Source organism: Pan paniscus, chromosome 4 (genome assembly GCF_029289425.2).
Source record: "Pan paniscus chromosome 4, NHGRI_mPanPan1-v2.0_pri, whole genome shotgun sequence".
Classification (NCBI taxonomy): Eukaryota; Metazoa; Chordata; class Mammalia; order Primates; family Hominidae; genus Pan; species Pan paniscus.
Window position 1 is genome coordinate 136,718,962 of NC_073253.2, and position 23,862 is coordinate 136,742,823.

Genomic DNA, 23,862 nt, shown 5'->3' on the forward strand with positions numbered 1-23,862 from the left:
TCATGAGGTAAAGAGATCGAGACCATCCTGGCCAACATGGTGAAACCCCGTTTCTACTAAAAATACAAAACTTAGCTGGGCGTGGTGGTGCACACCTGTAGTCTCAGCCACTCGGGAGGCTGAGGCAGGAGAATCGCTTGAACCCGGGAGGTGGAGGTTGCAGTGAGCCAAGATTGTGCCACTGCACTCCAGCCTGGCGACAGAGTGAGACTCTGTCTCTAAATAAATAAATAAATAAAACAAAATAAGTAAAATAAAATAAATGTTTGTAGTTCCAAAATATTTTGATGACATAATTTCTTCTTGTTCTAACAAAACTACATATGCATTTGTCCTATGACCTAGCAATCACACTATTAGGAATTTATCATAAATACACACCTCAAAAATTACAAAAATACATATATACCAGCTTATTTATTACAGCGTTATTTGTAATTGCAAAAACATTGTAGATAAAATGGAGGTCACATAAAAGTTATTCTTAAGATTCAGACCGGGTGCAATGGCTCACGCCTGTAATCCCGGCACTTTGGGAAGCTGAGGCAGGCAGATCACCCGAGGTCAGGAGTTTGAGACCAGCCTGGCCAGTATGGTGAAACCCCATCTGTACCAAAAATACAAAAATTAGCTGGTCGTCGTGGCACGCCTGTAATCCCAGCTACTCGGGATGCTGAGGCACGAGAACTGTTTGAACCCCGGAGGCAGAGACTGTAGTGATCTGAGATCATGCCACTACATTCCAGTCTGAGCAACAGAGCAAGACTTCGTCTCAAAAAAAAAGATTCATAGATCATCTTATCAAATCAAAGTATGCAAAATATTCAAGTAAACTTCAGATAAATATGAAGGCTAAACCATTCAGCTTCTTCACCAAACCCTTGAATGTCCCACCTGTCTAAATTGAGATACATGTTTGTTTGATTTATTGGTTAACTGTTTTTATTCCATTTTTCCTCAAATGATCCCATAATTTGACCTTAGGAAGCTGTTCAAATAGACACATTAGGTTGAATGGAAAGACTACTCGATGATATTTAGGATTTTAAGAGGATTTTATGTATTTTTTCCTTGTGTGCAATAATTTAATAGCATCTTGAATAGGATTTTCTGATATTACTAACCCTCTGGGAATAATATTAGGTAATTAGACAGTTAGCTAATATTAAAATATGTATCAGGTAATATTTATTGAGAGTTTCCTCTGTGCCAAGCAGGATCAACTTCATAGGCAGGCGACCTGTGCGGGGACACAGGGCTTCATGCTTAGATAGGCCCCCTTGCTTTGAAGGCCCCTACCCTTTTGTTAGGGCTCTGCTGTTACCGTCTTGAAATTCTTAATAATTTTTATTTTATTTTTTTGAGTCAGGGTCTTGCTCTGTCGCCCTGGCTGGAGTGCAGTGGACTCACTACAGTCTTGAATTCCTGGGCTCAAGCAATCCTCCCACTTCAGCCTTCTGAGTAGTTAGGACGACAAACACACGCCACCATGCTCAGATAAGTTTTTTGTTTGTTTGTTTGTTTTTGTTTTTGTTTTTTGTAGAGATGGGACTGTCCCTATGTTGCTCAGGCTGGTCTCAAATTCCTGGCCTCAAGTGATCCTCCCACCTCAGCCTCCCAAAGTGCTGGGACTACAGGCATGAGCCACTGTGCCTGGTCAATCATTTTTATTAACAAGCCCAAGCCCTCTTTTTTTTTTTTTTTTTTTGAGACAGGGTCTCCCTCTGTTGTCCAGGCTAGAGTGCAGTGGTGCGATCTTGCCTCACTGCAACCTCTGCCTCTGGGTTCAAGTGATTCTCCTGGCTCAGCCTCCCTAGTAGCTGGGATTACAGGCACCCACCCCCACGCCCGGCAATTTTTTTGTATTTTTAGTAGAGACGGGGTTTCACCATGTTGGCAAGGCTGGTCTCAAACTCCTGACCTCAAGTGATCCACCCAACTCGGCCTCCCAAAGTGCTGGGATTACAGGTATGATCCACTGCGCCCGGCCTCCAAGCCCCCTATTTTTATTTTGCACTGACCCTACAAGTTACGTAGCTAGGCTTAGTTATGTTTTTAACAAGGAAAGTGTATAATCTCATGTACCTTTTGAAAGATTACTCAGGTCTCTGCATGTGAAATGGAATTTAGGGAATGCAAGAGGGGGAGTAAAAATAACAGCGAGGAAGCTATGATAGCATTTAAGGTTGCTTTGACTCAGGGGTAGCAGTAGATAGGGTAAGTAATTGATAGTTTCAAAATATATTTTGGGAGTAGTAAGCATTGGTATGGATTAGTAATATACTGGATGTGGGGATGCAGAAAAAAATATTAAAAATTACTTCTGAAATTCTGGCTGGAATAGAAGTGCCACTTACCAGTTAAGGAAGGTTGGAGACATAACATATTTGAGGGTGTGGTCAAAAGATGAGTTTGACATTATGCTATGTCATATAAAAGACATATAAAAGACTATCTATTTTATAACTCCTTTTTAATAAAATATTCGGAAAAAGCAAAACTGTGGTTGCCTGAGGCTGAAGCTAGGAAGATTGACTACAGACAAGCATGAGGGAAATTTTGGGGGTGATGAGAGTTTTCTAAAACTGGATTGTGGGGTTGGTTGCATTACTGTATAAATTTATTAAAAATCCCTGCATCGTATAGGGGCACTATATTGTACGTAGAAAGCTGTGAAAAGATTTTAAAAATGATTGACATGTCTGTGGTTATATCAATGAGTACTATTATTATTCCCATTTTATACATAAAGAAAATAAAAAAGAAGTTAAAAATAAAAGTTTCATGGTTACATAGCTACTAGGTGTAATATCCAGTATTGGAATTGACACTGAGACCTTACTCTCGATCATATAATACATTCACTTTCTATTTTAAAGTTATATTATAGCCAGGCGCAGTGGCTCACACCTGTAATCCCAGCACTTTGGGAGGCCGAGGCAGGCAGATCACGAGGTTGGGAGATCGAGACCATCCTGGCTAACATGGTGAAACCCCATCTCCACTAAAAATAGAAAAAATTAGCCAGGCGTGGTGGCACGCACCTGTATCCCAGCTACTAGGGAGGCTGAGGCAGGAGAATCGCTTGAACCCAGAAGGCAGAGCTTGCAGTGAGACGAGATCATGCCACTGCACTCCAGCCTGGGTGACAGAGTGAGACACCATCTCAAGAAAAAAAAAATTATATTATAAATGCTGCATCTCATTGCTCAGAAGCTCTCTTGAAATTATAAAACAAAGAAGAAAAAAGATAAAGACTGGGAAATTGTGTTGAATCAGTATATAAATCCTGTATACCGGTCCTTCCATTTCCCCTAGAAATAAGTGATACAGGCCAGGCACTGTGGCTCACACCTGTAATCCCAGCAGTTTGGGAGGCGGAGACTGGCAGATCACCTGAGGTTGGGAGTTCAAGATCAGCCTGACCAACATGGAGAAACCCCCGTCTCTACTAAAAATAGAAAATTAGCTGGGCGTGGTGGCACATGCCTGTATTCCCAGCTACTCGGGAGGCTGAGGCAGGAGAATTGCTTGAACCCGAGAGGAGGAGGTTGTGGTGAGCCAAGATTATGCCATTGCACTCCAGCCTGGGGAACAAGAGTGAAACTCAAAAAAAAAAAAAAAAAAAGAAAAAGAAAAAGAAAGAAGGAAGGAAGGAAAGAAGAAAGAAAGAAGTGATACAACAAGTTACGGCATCTTTGTTTATTATCCACTGTGAGTTGTATTACCACACTTTACTTGGCTCTTTGGCAAACTATATTATCTCTTCAGATCACTAGGGCTAGGAAGGCCCACTGGTAACTTGAAGGAGTAAATGTATCTTCTAAAAAATGCTTACTTCCAGGGAGATTGGATCCACACAAGTGAATACATATATAGTCCTTAGTGTATGCTATGATTATTTTACTATGTCAGTAGCATAAAGATTGCTATATTAATAAGCATTAAGTGCCTGCTGTGCTAGACAGTGAGGATACAAGTGGCCACCAAAATAGCATAGTCCCTGCCCTCCTGGAGCTTCTTTTTTTCTTCTTCAGTGGGGGAAGCAGATACTTTGCTTATGCAAAAATAATTATAAAATTTAAAGTTGTGCCAAGTTCAATGGAAAAAATATAAGGTGTTCTGAGAGAGCATAACAAAGGATCCTGGTTTTAACTGGGGCCTAATGGAAGACCTCTATTAGGAAATAACATTTAAACTAAGACCAGAAAGACCTGTAGAAATTAGCAAAGCAAAGGGAGGGAGGAAAAAGCAGCTTTCCTGGCAAACGAATAACTCGTGTGAAGGCCCTGAGACAGGGAAGGGCTGGGGTTCTGACCACCCTCCAAGTGGTGCAATGGAGTATAGTGAGAGAGGGAGAAGACACGAGAACTTGGATACTATGCAAAGGATTTGGTATTTTAATTCAAGAGCAGTATGATGCTACTGAGGAGCAGCTGGACAATTGTGTGATCCAATTAAAATTTTAGGAAGATGAACCTCGCTATTGTGGAGAATGCATACACAAGGGTTCTGTTGGTTCATGAAGAGGTCTTAAGAAAACTATGAGCTGGGTGCAGTAGCTCAGGCCTGTAGTCCCAGCTACTTAGAAGTCTGAGGCAGGAGGATCCCTTGAGCCCAAGGAGTTGGAGGTTACAGTGAGCTATGATTATTCCACTGTACTCCAGCCTGGATGACAGAGCGAGATCCTGCCTCAGAAACAAAAACCAAAACACAAACAACAACAAAAACAACAACAACGTAAGTCTCAGAAAAGTACAGGCCTTATTATCAAGAAAATGACAGGCCTTATTATTGAGAAAACTACTTACATTTTTAAAGCTGATTTTCAAAAACCAGATTGTGAATTAAGTGATGCTGAATAGGGGAAAAAAAGACTGATAAACCAGTGTATCTCTGAATAACCCACTAGATCAGTGCTTGTCAAACTTTAATGTGTTTTCAAATCACCCTGATGTTTTGTTAAAATGTAAGTCCTGTCTCAGTAGGTCTAGAGGAGGGCATTTCTGCATTTCTAACAAGCTCCCCGGTGATGCCTAGACCATTGGTCCTCACACTTTGAGTAGCAAGTGATTGGGCTATACTCTATGTTCTAAATTCTAAATGTATTCTATCCTCTAATGCCTATTAGCCCTCTTGCTGGTCTGGCTAATTATCAAACTTGAGCATTTAAAATGGGGTTTTCAGAGATTAATTGAAGTTTTAAAGACATGGAAATATAGGTCACATATGGCTTTTCATCTCTTCTGGAAATATCCTATATATCCTTACTTCTTTTCTACCTACCTAACCTATGTGCCTACCCCTTCACTTATGTTCAAGGTTCTGTTATACTTCAAAAGGACTCTATGCAATCAAAGTGATGTCCAAGACAAATATACAGAAATAGTATGAGGCTCTAACACTTTACATCTAATGGAGTGGTTTGCATCATTAATTGAGGCTTACTCTGTGCCAGGCACTTTACCTGCCTTCTTCATTTAATAGGATAGGAGCAGGAACCCTTAGAGGTTCATTTCTTGTTCAAGGATATACATCTCATCTCTGGCTTATATCACAGTGGACTCTTTTATTCACTATCCTAATCATTATAATTTTGTTTGGTGACAACAATTCTAAATGCAGAAAACTTAAGGCTCTTTATGCTGTGACTAAAGGCTTTGTATTCTCTAAAGATTTGTGGAGCTTTGCTGCCATTATTTCAATAATTTTATAAAGATCCTAGGTGGTAAATAGGCCTGGCTTTTTTTCTTTTTAAAATCTTCTCCGTCTTCTTCTTCATTAGCAGTGCAACTTCTTGTGGCATATGGTACCCAAGATCTTGGGGAAATGATTGATCAAGTAAAGGGAAATGATAGAGAGAGTGTGCTCTACAACTGAGATCATGCTCCTTGTGAAAGACAGGGTAGGGAAATTTCTTATTGCTCCCTGGTTCTTAAGAAATGAGAGCTAACAATGACACCCAGTTTTAAAAGAAATAAAATCTGAATTGTACTTTTAAATTTTATAAGCCAGAGTTAAACCAATAGATTGTAACTCCTGCTAATTTGATAGTAGCTCCAGATAATGAGGAAGTGACAGGGAATGCTAATTTCATTTGGTAAGAGATAAAACTGAAATTATTAATGTCTCCACGGAAATGCTAAATGCCTCCTTACAAGTAGGGTCCAGCTAATTGTCTGTCTTCCAACAAGCCAGATTTGTTGGTGTTTTTCCAGACAATGTTGTGTAGTTTTCGGTTTGGTTCGATCCCCTTTCTTGTGATCAAAGAAAGTGATTCAAATGTTTAATGGGTCTTGATTTGGATTGGAGACTTGCAGAACGGCTAGCCTCACAGCCCCAAGGCTGGCTTTCCCTAAGGTAGGTTTTCTATGCACCGATACTGGCAAGGCGCTTTGGCTGGAAACTCTGGAAGGAAGCCAAAGGAAAGTGAAGTTCCTGGCGCTAGCGCGTGTCCTGCTCAGAGAGCCCGGCGCTAGCTCATTCTTCGTGCAGTTATTGGCTGGGACTCTGTGTGCCGCTGTCGGCCAATGAAGACGCTGGAGATCGGGCCCCTGCCCGTCCCCTTTCTGCGCCCCGGGATGAGGCAGAGACTGAACAGCCGGCGAGCAAATCAACGGCATCCAGAAAGCCATGTCGGACTCGGCGCCCAGCGCCCAAGCGCTAACCCGCTGAAAGTTTCTCAGCGAAATCTCAGGGACGATCTGGACCCCGCTGAGAGGAACTGCTTTTGAGTGAGATGGTCCCAGAGGCCTGGAGGAGCGGACTGGTAAGCACCGGGAGGGTAGTGGGAGTTTTGCTTCTGCTTGGTGCCTTGAACAAGGCTTCCACGGTCATTCACTATGAGATCCCGGAGGAAAGAGAGAAGGGTTTCGCTGTGGGCAACGTGGTCGCGAACCTTGGTTTGGATCTCGGTAGCCTCTCAGCCCGCAGGTTCCGGGTGGTGTCTGGAGCTAGCCGAAGATTCTTTGAGGTGAACCGGGAGACCGGAGAGATGTTTGTGAACGACCGTCTGGATCGAGAGGAGCTGTGTGGGACACTGCCCTCTTGCACTGTAACTCTGGAGTTGGTAGTGGAGAACCCGCTGGAGCTGTTCAGCGTGGAAGTGGTGATCCAGGACATCAACGACAACAATCCTGCTTTCCCTACCCAGGAAATGAAATTGGAGATTAGCGAGGCCGTGGCTCCGGGGACGCGCTTTCCGCTCGAGAGCGCGCACGATCCCGATGTGGGAAGCAACTCTTTACAAACCTATGAGCTGAGCCGAAATGAATACTTTGCGCTTCGCGTGCAGACGCGGGAGGACAGCACCAAGTACGCGGAGCTGGTGTTGGAGCGCGCCCTGGACCGAGAACGGGAGCCTAGTCTCCAGTTAGTGCTGACGGCGTTGGACGGAGGGACCCCAGCTCTCTCCGCCAGCCTGCCTATTCACATCAAGGTGCTGGACGCGAATGACAATGCGCCTGTCTTCAACCAGTCCTTGTACCGGGCGCGCGTCCTGGAAGATGCACCCTCCGGCACGCGCGTGGTACAAGTCCTTGCAACGGATCTGGATGAAGGCCCCAACGGTGAAATTATTTACTCCTTCGGCAGCCACAACCGCGCCGGCGTGCGGGAACTATTCGCCTTAGACCTTGTAACCGGGATGCTGACAATCAAGGGTCGGCTGGACTTCGAGGACACCAAACTCCATGAGATTTACATCCAGGCCAAAGACAAGGGCGCCAATCCCGAAGGAGCACATTGCAAAGTGTTGGTGGAGGTTGTGGATGTGAATGACAATGCCCCGGAGATCACAGTCACCTCCGTGTACAGCCCAGTACCCGAGGATGCCCCTCTGGGGACTGTCATCGCTTTGCTCAGTGTGACTGACCTGGATGCTGGCGAGAACGGGCTGGTGACCTGCGAAGTTCCACCGGGTCTCCCTTTCAGCCTTACTTCTTCCCTCAAGAATTACTTCACTTTGAAAACCAGTGCAGACCTGGATCGGGAGACTGTGCCAGAATACAACCTCAGCATCACCGCCCGAGACGCCGGAACCCCTTCCCTCTCAGCCCTTACAATAGTGCGTGTTCAAGTGTCCGACATCAATGACAACCCTCCACAATCTTCTCAATCTTCCTACGACGTTTACATAGAAGAAAACAACCTCCCCGGGGCTCCAATACTCAACCTAAGTGTCTGGGACCCCGACGCCCCGCAGAATGCTCGGCTTTCTTTCTTTCTCTTGGAGCAAGGAGCTGAAACCGGGCTAGTGGGTCGCTATTTCACAATAAATCGTGACAATGGCATAGTGTCATCCTTAGTGCCCCTAGACTATGAGGATCGGCGGGAATTTGAATTAACAGCTCATATCAGCGATGGGGGCACCCCGGTCCTAGCCACCAACATCAGCGTGAACATATTTGTCACTGATCGCAATGACAATGCCCCCCAGGTCCTATATCCTCGGCCAGGTGGGAGCTCGGTGGAGATGCTGCCTCGAGGTACCTCAGCAGGCCACCTAGTGTCACGGGTGGTAGGCTGGGACGCAGATGCAGGGCACAATGCCTGGCTCTCCTACAGTCTCTTGGGATCCCCTAACCAGAGCCTTTTTGCCATAGGGCTCCACACTGGTCAAATCAGTACTGCCCGTCCAGTCCAAGACACAGATTCACCCAGGCAGACTCTCACGGTGTTGATCAAAGACAATGGGGAGCCTTCGCTCTCCACCACTGCTACCCTCACTGTGTCAGTAACCGAGGACTCTCCTGAAGCCCGAGCCGAGTTCCCCTCTGGCTCTGCCCCCCGGGAGCAGAACAAAAATCTCACCTTTTATCTACTTCTTTCTCTAATCCTGGTTTCTGTGGGGTTCGTGGTCACAGTGTTCGGAGTAATCATATTCAAAGTTTACAAGTGGAAGCAGTCTAGAGACCTATACCGAGCCCCGGTGAGCTCACTGTACCGAACACCAGGGCCCTCCTTGCACGCGGACGCCGTGCGGGGAGGCCTGATGTCGCCGCACCTTTACCATCAGGTGTATCTCACCACGGACTCCCGCCGCAGCGACCCGCTGCTGAAGAAACCTGGTGCAGCCAGTCCACTGGCCAGCCGCCAGAACACGCTGCGGAGCTGTGATCCCGTGTTCTATAGGCAGGTGTTGGGTGCAGAGAGCGCCCCTCCCGGACAGGTAAGGTTTAGCAAGTCATGCTTGACCCTGTTAGTGCTTTTTTATTCCTACATCATATTGAGGAAGGAATGGAGCTGTTTTTTTAGTGATGAAGATGTTTTCCTGGTGATGCATTCACACTTTCAACTGGCCCTTCCTAGATCAAAGTTAGTGCCTTTGTGAGATGGTGGCCTGCCAGAGTGTGGTTTGTGGTCCCATTTCAGGGGGAAGATACTTGACTCATCTGTGGACCTAATTCACATCCTCAGCACTCTTTTGCTATCACAACTAACCAATCTTGCTAAGGGATGGTTAAGCTAAAACACAAGATCTCAGCGATCAGAGTTTAGCTTGGTATCATTTACATTAGGAATAAGCTGCTGGATACCTCTAACCAGTGGCAGCTTCTAGGAATACAAAAACTACCTCATTCCTCCACCTTTCAAGTGATTGTGACATTTGTATTAAAACTAATATCTTTTTGATAATTTTCCTTTGTTTATACAGATCGTGTACCTCATTCTCAGATAATTTTTTATGAATGAAATGAAATTCCAGGCATCCTTTAAATTTTATTTCAAGCATTCTACTGGAAATGATGTGCACCCTGCTTACAAAATATTTTTACCTTATAAAAGTAATGCGTGTTTGCTAGAAAATTCAGAAAATACAGAAAAGTATTTAAAAAATTAAAACTATAATCTCCAAACCCAAAGATAACCATTTTTAATTATAAAAGTAATAATTTATTTCAAAAATAAATCTAGGCAACCCAAGAAAACATAAAGTAGCCAGACTCAGTGGTGTGCATCAGTAGTTCTTGCTGCTCAGTGCCTGAGGTGGGAGGATTGCTTGAGCCCAGGAGTTCTGGGCTGTGGTGCACTATGCTGATCAATTGATCAATCCACTGTCTGCACTAAGTTCAGCATGAATGCAGTGACCTCTTGGGAGGGCAGAACCATCAGGTTGCCTACAGAGGGGTGAACTGGCCCAGGTTGGAAATGGAGAAGGTCAAAACTGCTGTGCTATCCAGTAGTGGGATGACATCTGTGAATAGCCACTGCACTCCAGCCTAGGCAATATAGGGAAACCATGTCTCTTTAACAATAACAACAACAACAACAAAAATCCCAGAAACTACAAAAGGAGAGTCTTTTTGGTGCCTCCAGTGTTAGTCCCTGTCCTTCCAGCCTTATTTTTCTTAAGTATATGCACAATGTGAAAGGTAGATAAATTCATATCCTTAGACAGGTAAAGCATTCATTAATTCAGGGTGGTATGCAAGGATACTATCCAAGGCATGGTATCCATGCAAGGTGACTGCAAGGCCTTTGCCCTGGAGAGAACCCTATACATACTCTCAACTGTAGGAGAAACACTGTTATTTTGTTACTCAGTGCATCATTGCTATCAACTCTTGGATTTGGCAGTTAGTCAAATGAGGTTCTACCTTTTACCAACTATGAGTCTGTGGCCAAGTTACTCAATCTCCTTTCTAAGCCTCTTCTTCATATGCAAAAAGGGAATAATAAGTGTTTTATAAGATTCATGCATGATATAATGTATGCAAAGTGTTTAGCATGGTGCCTGGCATATCATAACTGTTAAACAATTATTAGCCAGCTCCTAGCATTTTGGGAGGCTGAGGCAGGTGGATTGCTTGAGGCCAGCAGTTCAAGACCAGCCTGAGCGACATAGTGAGATCCTGTCTCTACAAAAAAAAAAAAATGTGTTTTCATTAGCTGGGTGTGTTGGCATGCACCTGTGGTACCAGCTACTTGGGAGGCTGAAGTGGGAGAATTGCTTGAGCCTGGGAGGTTGAAGCTACAGTCAGCTGTGATTGCACCACTACACTTCAACCATGGCAATAGAGTGAGACCCTGTCTCAAAAAAAAAAATTATCAGCTATTACTATAATTATTTTTATTAGTTCTTCACCCACCTAAAATCTCAAACACACCTTAGAAATACACATATGAGAACAACCAAAAATGACAAAGTAGAAGCACATATGAAAAGGCTAAGAAAGCATGAAAGCCAGCAAGAAATAACTGCCGCTCTTCTGGTCAGCCTGGAAAGCAACTGGCATTTTCCCTAGAACAATGTTTTCAAACTTGGTTGCACATTAAAATCACCTAGAGACCTTTTAAAAATTCTGAAACCCAGGCCACACCCCGACAAATGAAAGCACAGTCTCTGGGGGTGGGACATAGGCATCATTTTTTGAAGGTCCCCACTTGATCCTAATGTGCAGACAAATTTGAAAACCACAGCTTTGGGAGGCTGAGGTGGGTGGATCATAAGATCAGGAATTTGAGACCAGCCTGGCCAATATGGTGAAACCCCGTCTCTACTAAAAATGCAAACATTAGCTTGCATGGTGGCGCATACCTTTAGTCCCAGCTACTCTAGAGGCTGAGGCGGAAGCATCAGTGAGGGAGAATCAGTGAACCCAGGATGTGGAAGTTTCAGTGAGCCCAGATCACACCACTGCACTCCAGCCTGGGCGACAGAGCGAGACTCCACCTCAAAAAAAAAAAAAAAGAAAGAAAGAAAAAAGAAAAGCAGTACTCTGGAACCTACCAATCCATCATTTAGCATATTTGTGAAGTAAAGTGTTATTCTGGTATTTGCAGAACCAGAATCCAGCTTTATTGGGCCAGGCCCAATTTTTTTAAAAAACATGGTAAGGTCTCCCAGCCCTAAAGTATTACATAGCATAGCTCTAAAAGATCACTGTAGGAAGACATAAAATGGTATTTCAGTCATCTAAGGGAAAAACCTTCCTAAAGCACTAGCTCCTGGACAACTATTATTTAAACATCTACAGCTGTTCAATAGATATTGGGTTCTTTTTGGAGGGATGTGACAAAATTTTTGTATAATTAGATTGTGATGATGATTGTATCAGTTTAGTACATGTAAATACACTGAAAACCATCGGATTATACACTTTAAATATGTGATTTGCATGGTATGTGAATTATGTCTCAGTAAAAATCTAGAGATGGGGCTGGGCTCAGTGGCTCCTGCCTGTAATCCCAGTACTTGCCAGCGGATCACCTGAGGCCAGGAGTTCAAGACTGGCCTGGCCAACATGGTGAAACTTCATCTCTACTAATAATACAAAAATCAGGCTGGGCCTGGTGGCTCACGCCTGTAATCCCAGCACTTTGGGAGGCGGAGGCGGGCGGATCACGAGGTCAGGAGTCCAAGACCAGCCTGGCCAACATGGTGAAACCCCGTCTCTACTAAAAATACAAAAATTCACCGGGCATGGTGGCTGAGGCAGGAGAATCGCTTGATGGTGGAGGTTGCAGTGAGCCGAGATCATGCTGTTGCATTCCAGCCTGGGCAACAAGAACAAAACTCACTCCATCTCAAAAAAAAAAAAAAAAAATCTAGAGATGGGAGAATCATATGGCTGGCATAAAAAGGTCAAGTCAAAGATATGTAAGATTAAGGCTTTACGATGCCTTAATCTTCTAGTAAAACAGACCAGGTACTTGTTTTGGTGTGAAATTGCCAATATAAGTATAGTACTGTACATATTAGTTGTTTAGCTTTAGATAAGTCTTTTAATCTCTTTAAACTCCAGTTTCCTCATCTATAAAATAAAGAGAATATCTACTTTGCAAACTTGTTGTGAGAGTGAAAAGTAATGCATATAAAGTCCCTGTATGGAGCAAGTACTCAATAACTATTTGTTGAACTAAAAATGATAATACTGATATTCACCATTTATTAGCATCCCTATGTGCCAGACACTGTAAACAATTAAAAGTTATCATTCTGGTACCCAGAGAACAGTATGAGACAGACATGCAAAAAAAAAAAAAAAAAAAGATAATGGAGATCTGCATAGCATAAGATGCAGTGGGACCAAACGGGAAAAAACACCTAAATGAGCCTGGAGAAAGGAAGAAATGATAGAGGTGGTGATGCTTGAGCTATGAACTAAAGGTTGAGTAGTAGCTTGTCAGACAGTAAAGGGGAAAGGACAGGGCAGGGAGGGGCCATTGCAAGAAATTCTATGCAGAGGGATTATGGTATTTCATTATCACTGAACCTTAAACTGTGTGTGTGGCCGGGTACGGTGGCTCATGCCTGTAATCCTAGCACTTTGGGAGGCCAAGGTGGGCAGATCACTTGAGGTCAGGAGTTTGAAACCAGCCTGGCCAACATGGTGAAACCTCATCTCTATTAAAAATACAAAAAATTAGCCAGGTGTGGTTGTGGGTGCCTGTAATTCCAGCTACTTGAGAGGTCAAGGCAGGAGAATTGCTTGAACCTGGGAGGCAGAGGTTGCAATGAGCTGGTGTCAGGCCACTGCACTCCAGCATGGGCAACAGAGAGAGACTCCATCTCAAAAAAAAAGTGTGCGTGTAAAACAGACAGTCTTTGTAGGAGATGAGGTGAAGCAAGTAGTCAGGAGTTAGATCCTGAGTTACCTTTGGGCCAAGCCAAGGAGTTTTTATTTTATTCCATATAGATGACAGTCACTGCAGAAATTTGAACTGATATGCATATATCATGAGGTTTTTTTGTTTTAGAAAGATTATTCTGTCAGTCATAAGTGAAGGGACTGGGGACATTGGGACTGGAGGCAAAGAGATCTTATCTCTTTGCAATAGTTTGAAAGCTATTGCAATATTTGAAGAGAAGATTGATAAATGCTTGAACCAGCACAGTGGCAGTACAGATGGAGGGAGCTGACTACAATAAAATCATCAGGACTTGTTGATTGACATGATATAGGAAGTGAGGGACAGGGATGAGTCAAGGCTGATCCCCCTAGATTCTGACTAAGGAAGCTGGGTGGTTGACAGTGCCATTCACAGAGACAGTGAATTCTGGCATAAACACCTAATAGGTCAGGCTGGTTTACACCTCCATCATTCCCATGGGAGAAGGTATAGAGGGGTGTGTGTGTGTGTGTGTGTGTGTGTAAAAGAACACAGAAAGCCAGATTCCTCTTTTTGACACCAGAATATTGGTTCCCACCATAGTCAAAAGGATATTCCTGAGGATCGAGGCTTGGAAAAATATTGGGGAAGGATAAGAACTCCAGTTGTTGCTGCTTTTTTTGGCAGCCAGTGTAACCTAGGTAAGGACTTGGTTGAATTAAGAAATTTCATGTCCAGATCAGGATGGATTTTTCTATTTCTCTGAGCTCTGGTGTGTTTCCCACTCAGATTGCAGGTCTTAGGTACCTACAGTGTGAATTGTGTTGTGTTTCTGTGCTTGTGCAAGGGAGTAGCTAGGTTGCTGGGAGGTCTGGATGAGGGTGGGGGTGGGGTGAGATCAAGTCTCCAGCTCCAAGAGGTCCCCTGGGGCTAAGTGAAAAGCTTGCTCTTTTGAAATGGTCTTCGTTGGTAATTAACAAGAGATCAAGAATACCTTGGTGTCAGATAAAGGGAATTTGTAGGCACAATGCTGTTGGTAGCTGATCTCAATCATTCAAGGAAGCTGTTAAATCTATGAACATTAGCATTCTGCCAGGTAAAGAGATCTGGTCCTTAGCACCTCCCAGACACACTGATTCTTTACTGTTTTGAAACATCTCCCTCTCCTGGCTTCCTCCACCCCGCTTCCATACTGTCCTTGAAATCAATGAATGGTAATTTAGTGTATCTAGTGTATCACTAGCAAATGTCTGAATAAGAGAGGTTTGGTTTCCGCTGTGCCTCCTGTTACAATGAGAACATGTACTGCATAAATTTAATTGGCTACATTAATGTGTAAGCCTTTTCTGCAAAGAGATGGATCCGTTTCTGAATATTCTGCAGAAGGGCAGAGTTTTGAGTATATGGCAGTGGTTCTAATTAGCAGTTGCTCCAATACAATCAGACTGAGACGGAAGCTACTCATTTAGAATACTGGTTGATGACAACACTGGCTTGAACAAAGTGACCACTCTCCAATGGCTACTCTCCCTCTCAGTGGGCCGCAGGTTGCTAGGGCTCAGGCTGTGGCTGTTTTCCCCGCCGAAAAGGGGCGGGGTCAGTCGGTGTGTTAGAAAAAAAAAAAAAAATATATATATATATATATATATATATATGTTGTCTGCCTCCCCACAGAGGTAACAACCCGTGGAAAAACATGCCGTTGAGCGGGAGGAAGGCGAAAAGATAGGCTGGGTTTTTTGGGGGGTGGGGGAGCGTGGAGGATAGGGTGGGCTTTTTCCCCTCCAATGCTGCGACGCATTAACCCTGCTGCTGTTGGGACGTTCTCTGCTCAGCCTATTGGCTGAGCCCGGGAGCCGCTGTCTGCCAATCGGGTGGTGAAAGGCAGACAAATCTACCCCGCCACCAGCAAAAACGGCGCGTAACCCTTGCGGCGCCGGCCGAACCGCGCCAGAGCTGGCGCGGGGAAAGGGAGATAGGTGTCTCCAGCTGCTGTGGCTGTTTGGGGCGGGTCGGCTTCATCCGCGTCTCAGGAGCAAGTAGAGAATTAGCGGGCGGCAGCAATGCTCCGCAAGGTGAGAAGCTGGACAGAAATCTGGCGGTGGGCTACCCTTTTGTTCCTCTTTTACCACCTGGGTTACGTTTGTGGGCAGATCCGCTACCCGGTCCCAGAGGAGTCACAGGAAGGGACTTTTGTAGGGAATGTCGCTCAAGATTTCCTGCTGGATACGGACAGTCTGTCAGCTCGCAGGCTGCAGGTCGCTGGAGAGGTGAACCAAAGACACTTCCGTGTGGATTTGGACAGCGGAGCCCTGCTCATCAAGAACCCAATCGACCGAGAGGCACTGTGTGGGCTCAGTGCCAGCTGCATCGTGCCCCTGGAGTTTGTCACCGAAGGTCCTTTGGAAATGTACCGAGCAGAGGTAGAGATCGTAGATGTGAATGATCACGCCCCCCGTTTTCCGCGGCAGCAGCTGGACTTGGAAATTGGGGAGGCAGCTCCTCCAGGACAGCGTTTCCCGTTGGAAAAGGCTCAGGATGCAGATGTGGGGAGCAATTCGATTAGCAGCTATAGGCTGAGCTCCAATGAACACTTTGCACTGGATGTGAAGAAGCGCAGCGACGGCAGCCTGGTCCCAGAGCTGCTCCTGGAGAAGCCTTTGGATCGAGAGAAGCAATCGGACTACCGCCTGGTGCTGACTGCTGTCGATGGAGGGAACCCGCCGAGATCTGGCACCGCAGAGCTCCGGGTATCCGTGCTGGACGTAAACGACAACGCCCCAGCCTTCCAGCAATCCAGCTACAGGATTAGTGTGTTGGAGAGCGCACCAGCGGGCATGGTGCTCATCCAGCTCAATGCCTCAGACCCGGACCTGGGTCCCAGTGGTAACGTCACCTATTATTTCAGTGGTCATACCCCTGATCGTGTAAGAAACCTCTTTAGCCTGCACCCCACTACTGGAAAGCTTACTCTTTTGGGGCCCCTAGACTTTGAGAGTGAGAATTACTATGAATTTGATGTGCGGGCTCGCGATGGGGGTTCTCCAGCCATGGAGCAACATTGCAGCCTTCGAGTGGATCTGCTGGACGTAAATGACAATGCCCCTTACATCACAGTGACCTCAGAGCTTGGAACCCTCCCCGAGAGTGCAGAACCTGGCACTGTGGTGGCACTTATCAGTGTGCAGGATCCAGACTCAGGGTCAAACGGAGATGTGAGCCTCCGCATTCCCGACCACTTGCCATTTGCCCTCAAGTCTGCCTTCAGGAACCAGTTCTCCCTGGTGACTGCTGGACCCTTGGATCGAGAGGCCAAATCTAGCTATGACATCATGGTCACTGCTTCTGATGCTGGGAACCCTCCTCTCAGTACCCACAGAACTATTTTCCTCAATATTTCAGATGTGAATGATAATCCACCCTCTTTCTTTCAGAGGTCACATGAGGTGTTTGTTCCTGAGAACAATCGCCCAGGGGACCTGCTTTGCTCCCTTGCAGCCTCTGACCCAGACTCTGGCTTGAATGCGCTTATCTCCTACTCACTCCTGGAGCCCAGGAATCGAGATGTATCAGCTTCCTCTTTCATCTCTCTGAACCCCCAGACAGGAGCTGTTCATGCTACTCGATCCTTTGACTATGAGCAAACCCAGACACTGCAGTTTGAGGTGCAGGCCCGGGATCGGGGCAACCCACCCCTTAGCAGCACTGTAACAGTTCGTCTATTTGTGCTGGACCTCAATGACAATGCCCCAGCTGTGCTCCGTCCTCGGGCCCGGCCTGGTTCCTTATGTCCCCAAGCACTGCCTCCATCAGTTGGTGCTGGCCACCTAATCACAAAGGTGACTGCTGTGGACTTGGATTCAGGTTACAATGCTTGGGTTTCCTATCAGCTCCTGGAGGCCCCAGATCCCAGCCTGTTTGCCGTCTCTCGATATGCTGGGGAGGTGCGGACGGCTGTTCCCATCCCAGCTGACCTCCCACCACAGAAGCTGGTCATTGTGGTAAAGGATAGTGGTAGTCCACCACTCTCTACCTCTGTTACTCTCTTAGTGTCCTTAGAGGAAGACACTCATCCAGTTGTCCCAGATCTTCGAGAATCTTCAGCTCCAAGGGAAGGAGAATCTCGTCTAACCCTCTACTTGGCTGTGTCCCTAGTGGCAATTTGCTTTGTCTCCTTTGGCTCATTCGTGGCACTACTCTCTAAGTGTCTTCGTGGGGCAGCCTGTGGAGTGACATGCTTTCCTGCTGGCACCTGTGCCTGTCTCACCAGATCTCGAAGGAGGGAGGGGCTTCCCCCTTCCAATGGGATCCTCCGAATCCAGCTAGGGTCAGATGACCCTATCAAGTTTGTTGATGTGGGAGGCCACTCTCACGGCTGTACACCCTTGGCTTCTGCACCCACTCGGAGTGATAGCTTCATGATGGTGAAGTCACCCAGTGCACCTATGGCAGGGGAGCCTGTTCGCCCAAGCTGCCCACCCTCTGATCTTCTCTATGGGCTAGAGGTGAGACCTTTGCAGGCTCAACGAATGCTTGAGGGTTATTCTGATCCAGGCATATGGCTAGGCCATGTCCTAGAGAGTACTGGCCTCTCAGTAAGTGCCCATAGTGATGTCACCATTTTTGTAAGAGGTAACTATGTGGTAGACGCTGTGCTTTGTAACTGTTTCGTGAATTAACCAGAGTTGTCACAATTTAGCATTGGGGGCGGGTCATGCCTATATCTGAGTAAGAAATGAAAGTAATTGGTGATCAAGAGCCAGGCTGTTGTGGAAGCATGATGATGGAATGTGGGAGCACAGGAGGCTACAGTGCACAGGGTACAGTGCACCAGGCAGTCACTTGGACAAAGGTGGCTGTTTTCTCTACTCTTCCTGAAAGAGGGGATCAGATTCTGAAGTACCTTAACTCTAGGTTACCATTTCCCAAGGGATTGAGGGGAAATAAAATCTTTGTCTCCCAGTATCTAGTACACTGTGAAGGGACCTCTCTATTTGAAACATAGAGACAGCAGAAAGAGGAGAGAACTAAAGGAATAGAGAGGCACGCATCAGAGTGGTAGCATAGATCTTTTGGTCTGGGTCTTAGGACTCATATCAAGTCCCTACTGGGGATTTGAACTAGATGCGGTAAATTGGAAGGTTGGGGCGGGTTGGTCATCACCTTTGGAAAAAACAGTAAGTGAAATCACTTATGTCAGAAAACTGGTTTACAGTTGGCTGATTCATAGAAACAGCCACCCTGTGCATCTTTAAGTTGAGTTCTCCTGAATTTGGTGAAACCATGAAACCTAGAAGCCAAGCCATCCATGCTTGGCCTCTGACCACCCTCCTGGGTGACCTGATTCAGCCCCAGAAATGTTCCCCTACCCAAAAACTGTAACACTCATTCCACATTTGGGGTCTGGGGTGTCAGAAAAGCTAAGTCCCATGTCAGCTGACATTGAGATTTCCGCAAAGCATTGCTGGAGAGTCAGGACAAGACTTTACAAGGTTCTTATTAATCTTTTCTCTCACCTTAGCAGCATTCAGCAGGATGGGGGAGGGTGGGGGAATACATGGGCTTTGCCTCTCCCAGAAGGACAAGATTTTGCTGGTTCAAGCAAAGTGGTGGAAGCTTCTGAAGTCATGCAGGAAGTTGCTGGGACAGAACGCTGAGGAGTTTTGTATCACTTTGTCTTCCCTGTTGAGTACCATCTGAGCTGTCAAACTTTGCTGCCAAGGGGGCTGAATCAACCTGCAGCACGAAGTGAGTGGGGAGGTAGGAAGCTTCTGTGACACAGATTTGCAGCCTGTGTTCCCAAGGTTTCCAGGATTGAGGAGACTCCATAATTGGTTGAGAGCACACAGACTTTTTGGCCAATCAGACTCAGAGCTGAGGTGGGAGATCTGCTCTTCCAGCCCGCCTCTCCTCCTCCAGCTCCCCGGCTCCACTCAAATTCAGCTCCCCTCCCCCCTGCCCACCCCCGCCACTCGGTGACTAAGAAGAACTGCTGCAAGCAGGCAAACCTCCGAGCAGTTTTTAAGAGGCTGGAAGGAGACATAAGAGACTTCAGCTGCTGCATTCCAAGCCCTGGGTCTACCTTGGAGACAGGACAGCACAGACTTACTCTCCACAAAGGGACTTCTGGGTCATGGGGCCCAAGACACTCCCACAGCTCGCTGGGAAATGGCAAGTGCTGTGCATGTTGTCCTTGTGCTGCTGGGGCTGGGTGTCTGGGCAGCTTCGTTACTCAGTGGTGGAGGAGTCTGAGCCGGGGACGCTGGTGGGGAATGTTGCTCAGGATCTGGGCTTAAAGATGACAGATCTGTTGAGCCGGCGGCTGCAATTGGGCTCTGAGGAGAATGGGCGCTATTTTTCCCTGAGCTTGATGAGTGGTGCCCTGGCAGTGAATCAAAAGATTGACCGAGAAAGCCTATGTGGAGCCAGCACCAGCTGCCTGCTGCCAGTGCAGGTGGTGACTGAACACCCCCTGGAGCTAATCCGTGTAGAGGTAGAGATCCTGGATCTCAATGACAACTCTCCTAGCTTTGCCACCCCTGAGCGAGAGATGCGCATCTCAGAATCAGCGGCATCTGGGGCACGATTCCCACTGGACAGTGCCCAGGATCCGGATGTGGGCACCAATACTGTGAGCTTTTACACTCTAAGCCCCAACAGCCACTTCTCTCTGAATGTGAAGACCCTAAAAGATGGGAAGCCATTCCCAGAGCTGGTGCTAGAGCAGCAGCTGGATCGTGAAGCCCAGGCAAGACATCAGCTGGTGCTTACTGCTGTGGATGGGGGGACCCCAGCCCGCTCAGGGACCACCCTTATCTCTGTCATCGTGCTGGACATCAATGATAATGCTCCAACCTTCCAATCCTCAGTTCTACGTGTGGGAATCCCAGAGAATGCACCCATTGGTACTCTGCTGCTCCGCCTCAATGCCACTGATCCAGACGAGGGCACCAACGGCCAACTAGACTATTCTTTTGGAGACCACACATCTGAGGCAGTGCGGAACCTCTTTGGCCTAGACCCTAGCAGTGGGGCAATCCATGTGTTGGGTCCCATAGACTTTGAGGAGTCACGTTTCTATGAAATTCATGCAAGAGCCCGTGACCAGGGACAGCCTGCCATGGAGGGCCACTGTGTGATTCAAGTGGATGTGGGGGATGTCAATGACAATGCCCCAGAGGTGCTATTGGCCTCTTTGGCCAACCCTGTCCTAGAGAGCACACCAGTGGGCACAGTAGTGGGGTTGTTTAATGTGCGAGACCGGGACTCAGGTAGAAATGGTGAAGTGAGCCTTGATATCTCTCCGGACCTGCCATTTCAGATTAAGCCTTCTGAGAACCACTACTCGCTGCTAACCAGCCAGCCTTTGGACCGGGAGGCCACATCCCACTATATCATTGAGCTGCTGGCCAGCGATGCTGGTTCACCTTCCCTACACAAACATCTCACCATCAGGCTCAACATTTCAGATGTCAATGACAATGCACCCCGCTTCAACCAGCAGCTTTACACTGCTTACATCCTAGAAAACCGGCCTCCGGGCTCCCTTCTTTGCACTGTGGCTGCCTCAGATCCAGACACTGGGGATAATGCCCGCCTCACCTACTCCGTTGTAGGAAATCAGGTTCAGGGAGCCCCAGCCTCCTCCTTTGTGTATGTCAACCCAGAGGATGGACGGGTCTTTGCCCAGCGTACCTTTGACTATGAATTGCTGCAGATGCTGCAGATTGTGGTAGGGGTTCGAGACTCCGGCTCTCCCCCATTGCATGCCAACACATCTCTGCATGTGTTTGTCCTGGACGAGAATGATAATGCCCCAGCTGTGCTGCACCCACGGCCAGGCTGGGAACACTCAGCCCCCCAGCGTCTCCCTCGCTCTGCTCCTCCTGGCTCCTTGGTCACCAAGGTGACAGCCGTGGATGCTGATGCAGGCCACAATGCGTGGCTCTCCTACTCACTGTTGCCACAGTCCACAGCCCCAGGACTGTTCCTCGTGTCTACACACACTGGTGAGGTGCGCACAGCCCGGGCCTTACTGGAGGATGACTCTGACACCCAGCAGGTGGTGGTCCTGGTGAGGGACAATGGTGACCCTTCACTCTCCTCCACAGCCACAGTGCTGCTGGTTCTGGAGGATGAGGACCCTGAGGAAATGCCCAAATCCAGTGACTTCCTCATACACCCTCCTGAGCGTTCAGACCTTACTCTTTACCTCATTGTGGCTCTAGCGACCGTCAGTCTCTTATCCCTAGTCACCTTCACCTTTCTGTCAGCGAAGTGCCTTCAGGGAAACGCAGACGGGGACGGGGGTGGAGGGCAGTGCTGCAGGCGCCAGGACTCACCCTCCCCGGACTTCTATAAGCAGTCCAGCCCCAACCTGCAGGTGAGCTCGGACGGCACACTCAAGTACATGGAGGTGACGCTGCGGCCCACAGACTCGCAGAGCCACTGCTACAGGACGTGCTTTTCACCGGCCTCGGACGGCAGTGACTTCACTTTTCTAAGACCCCTCAGCGTTCAGCAGCCCACAGCTCTGGCGCTGGAGCCTGACGCCATCCGGTCCCGCTCTAATACGCTGCGGGAGCGGAGCCAGGTGAGGGGCTCGGCGCCGCCCTGGGCGACCCCAGGGGGCGGCACTGGAGAAGCCGCCCGTCCTCATAAGGGATTGAACTTGCATCCACTCCTCTCCGGCCGGCTTGGTCGCTGGCTGCGCTCCACCCGATTCTCGGGATCATTGGACCGTTTGCGCGGAACCAGAGAGGCCGATTAAGGGATGGGGCTCCGAGCACCGGGGGTGGTGGCGACTGTGGGCGAGGGGAGGTGGGACCGACCCCCACCCCTACACTCAAAAAAGGCCGGGGCCCCCTTCGAGCTTCCGGTGAATTTCGGGCGATTTCCGCGGGTGTCGGGGGTCCCGGGAGGAGGCAGTCACAGATCCACCCCTGCAGCCAGCCTCCTAGGCGCCGGCTCCGGCACGCTTCGCCGGTCTGTAGGTTTCCTCTTCGATTTCTCCCCAGCTCCCAGCATCTGTGACTTCACTGTTACCCTCCCTATCCCCGCATCACCCAACCGCACCTGTCTGCGGGACTTAGGTGTGCGCGCGGGGCTCATGCGTGTCCTCCCTGCAGGCCACCCCCACGGCCCACACAAGTTGCACGGGCTCGCCACGCCCCGCCAACACGTGCGCGGACGCACGCACGCACTCCTCGCACGTGGGCTTACGCGAATACCAGCTTTCACTGCCACTCGCTCGCGGCCAGATTCACAGGCCTGTCCCGGTCCACTCGCAGCTCCCCTCTGCCGCTCCCTCCGCCGGGCTCAGGAGTACTCGTAGCTGATTGTGCGCGCCTGAGGGTCCCAGATCGCGGCCGCCCAGGACCAGGCGAGGACTCCGGAGCCTCCTCTCACCTCTCCCACCTGCGCCCCGGGCTGGGCCGGGTCGCCTGGGGGGCGGCCTGAGCGAGGCGCGGGGCCAGGAGCGCTGGAGCGACTGCCGCTCTAAGTGCCGGGCGGGCAGGACTCTACGATCCTTGGGCCAGAGGTCCGGATGGTCCCGGGACTCCGTCTCAAGGGTCGGCGACCCCTCAACCCAGAAGCCTCGAGCAGGCGGACAGGCAGAGCTGCCCAGTGGCCGAGGCGCGGCAGGGCTCGGCGTTGGGCGAGTGAGTGAGCCTGTATAGGACAGCAGGCCTGGGACTCCAGTGGCACCAGCGGCCCCTTCCTCCCGCAGGAAGTGAAAGCCTGGAGCGCCCTGGCTCTCAACCCCCAGAGATACAGGCTTTTGGCGCCGTCGTGATCACAATGTGCCCAGCGATCTAGGGTCAGAGATTTGGAGGTGACCAAACTATCTGAGACTCTAACAAGTCCTGTCTCCTCTGGCAGATGGAAAGCTATAGGCTCTGCCAGATGCCAGGGTGCCCTTATGTGTGAGGAAACTACAATAGTAAAAAACACAAGTCTCCCCAACTCCAGGAGCTTTTATTCAAAATATATCAATGTCTAACTCTGCTCCTAGGACTGTATTTTGAAACACCCCCAGGTGATTTTGATAGCTGATTGAGAGAAACTTACTATATAACTCCTTTGAGAACCTCATCTCATTTGCTCTTCCCACCATTGCTGTTGGCTAGGTACTAACATGCCTCTCTTATAACAGCTTCACAGAGGTCAAGTGACTTGCTCAAGTTCACAGAGCAAGTAAGAGAGATTCTAACCCCTGTCTAACTCCAGAATGTGTGCTTTTAATTTCTTGGCACTTGGAACTTTAAAAGCTTGAGGACAGGAGAGGGGAGTTGCCTCTGCTGGGAT

The 23,862-nt window shown here is 48.1% G+C and overlaps 1 protein-coding gene across 22 annotated transcripts in view; it reads left to right on the forward strand.

Moving 5' to 3' along the window:
* Positions 1–23,862, forward strand: part of LOC100979108 (protocadherin gamma-C3) — a 191,335-nt gene that overhangs the window by 147,963 nt on the left and 19,510 nt on the right. The window contains exon 1 of one of the 22 annotated variants that reach the window (XM_014345021.4): positions 6,488–9,169. The exons of 18 other annotated variants lie outside the window; for them this stretch is intronic. In XM_014345021.4, coding sequence (XP_014200507.2) covers positions 6,740–9,169 — 2,430 coding nt within the window. In that variant the 5' untranslated portion in view covers positions 6,488–6,739. Of the gene's footprint in view, positions 1–6,487; positions 9,170–15,342; positions 18,060–18,699; positions 22,148–23,862 lie in introns of those variants that run through there. 3 more of the 22 variants (XM_014345030.4, XM_014345018.5, XM_014345017.5) reach the window with 3 other exon arrangements.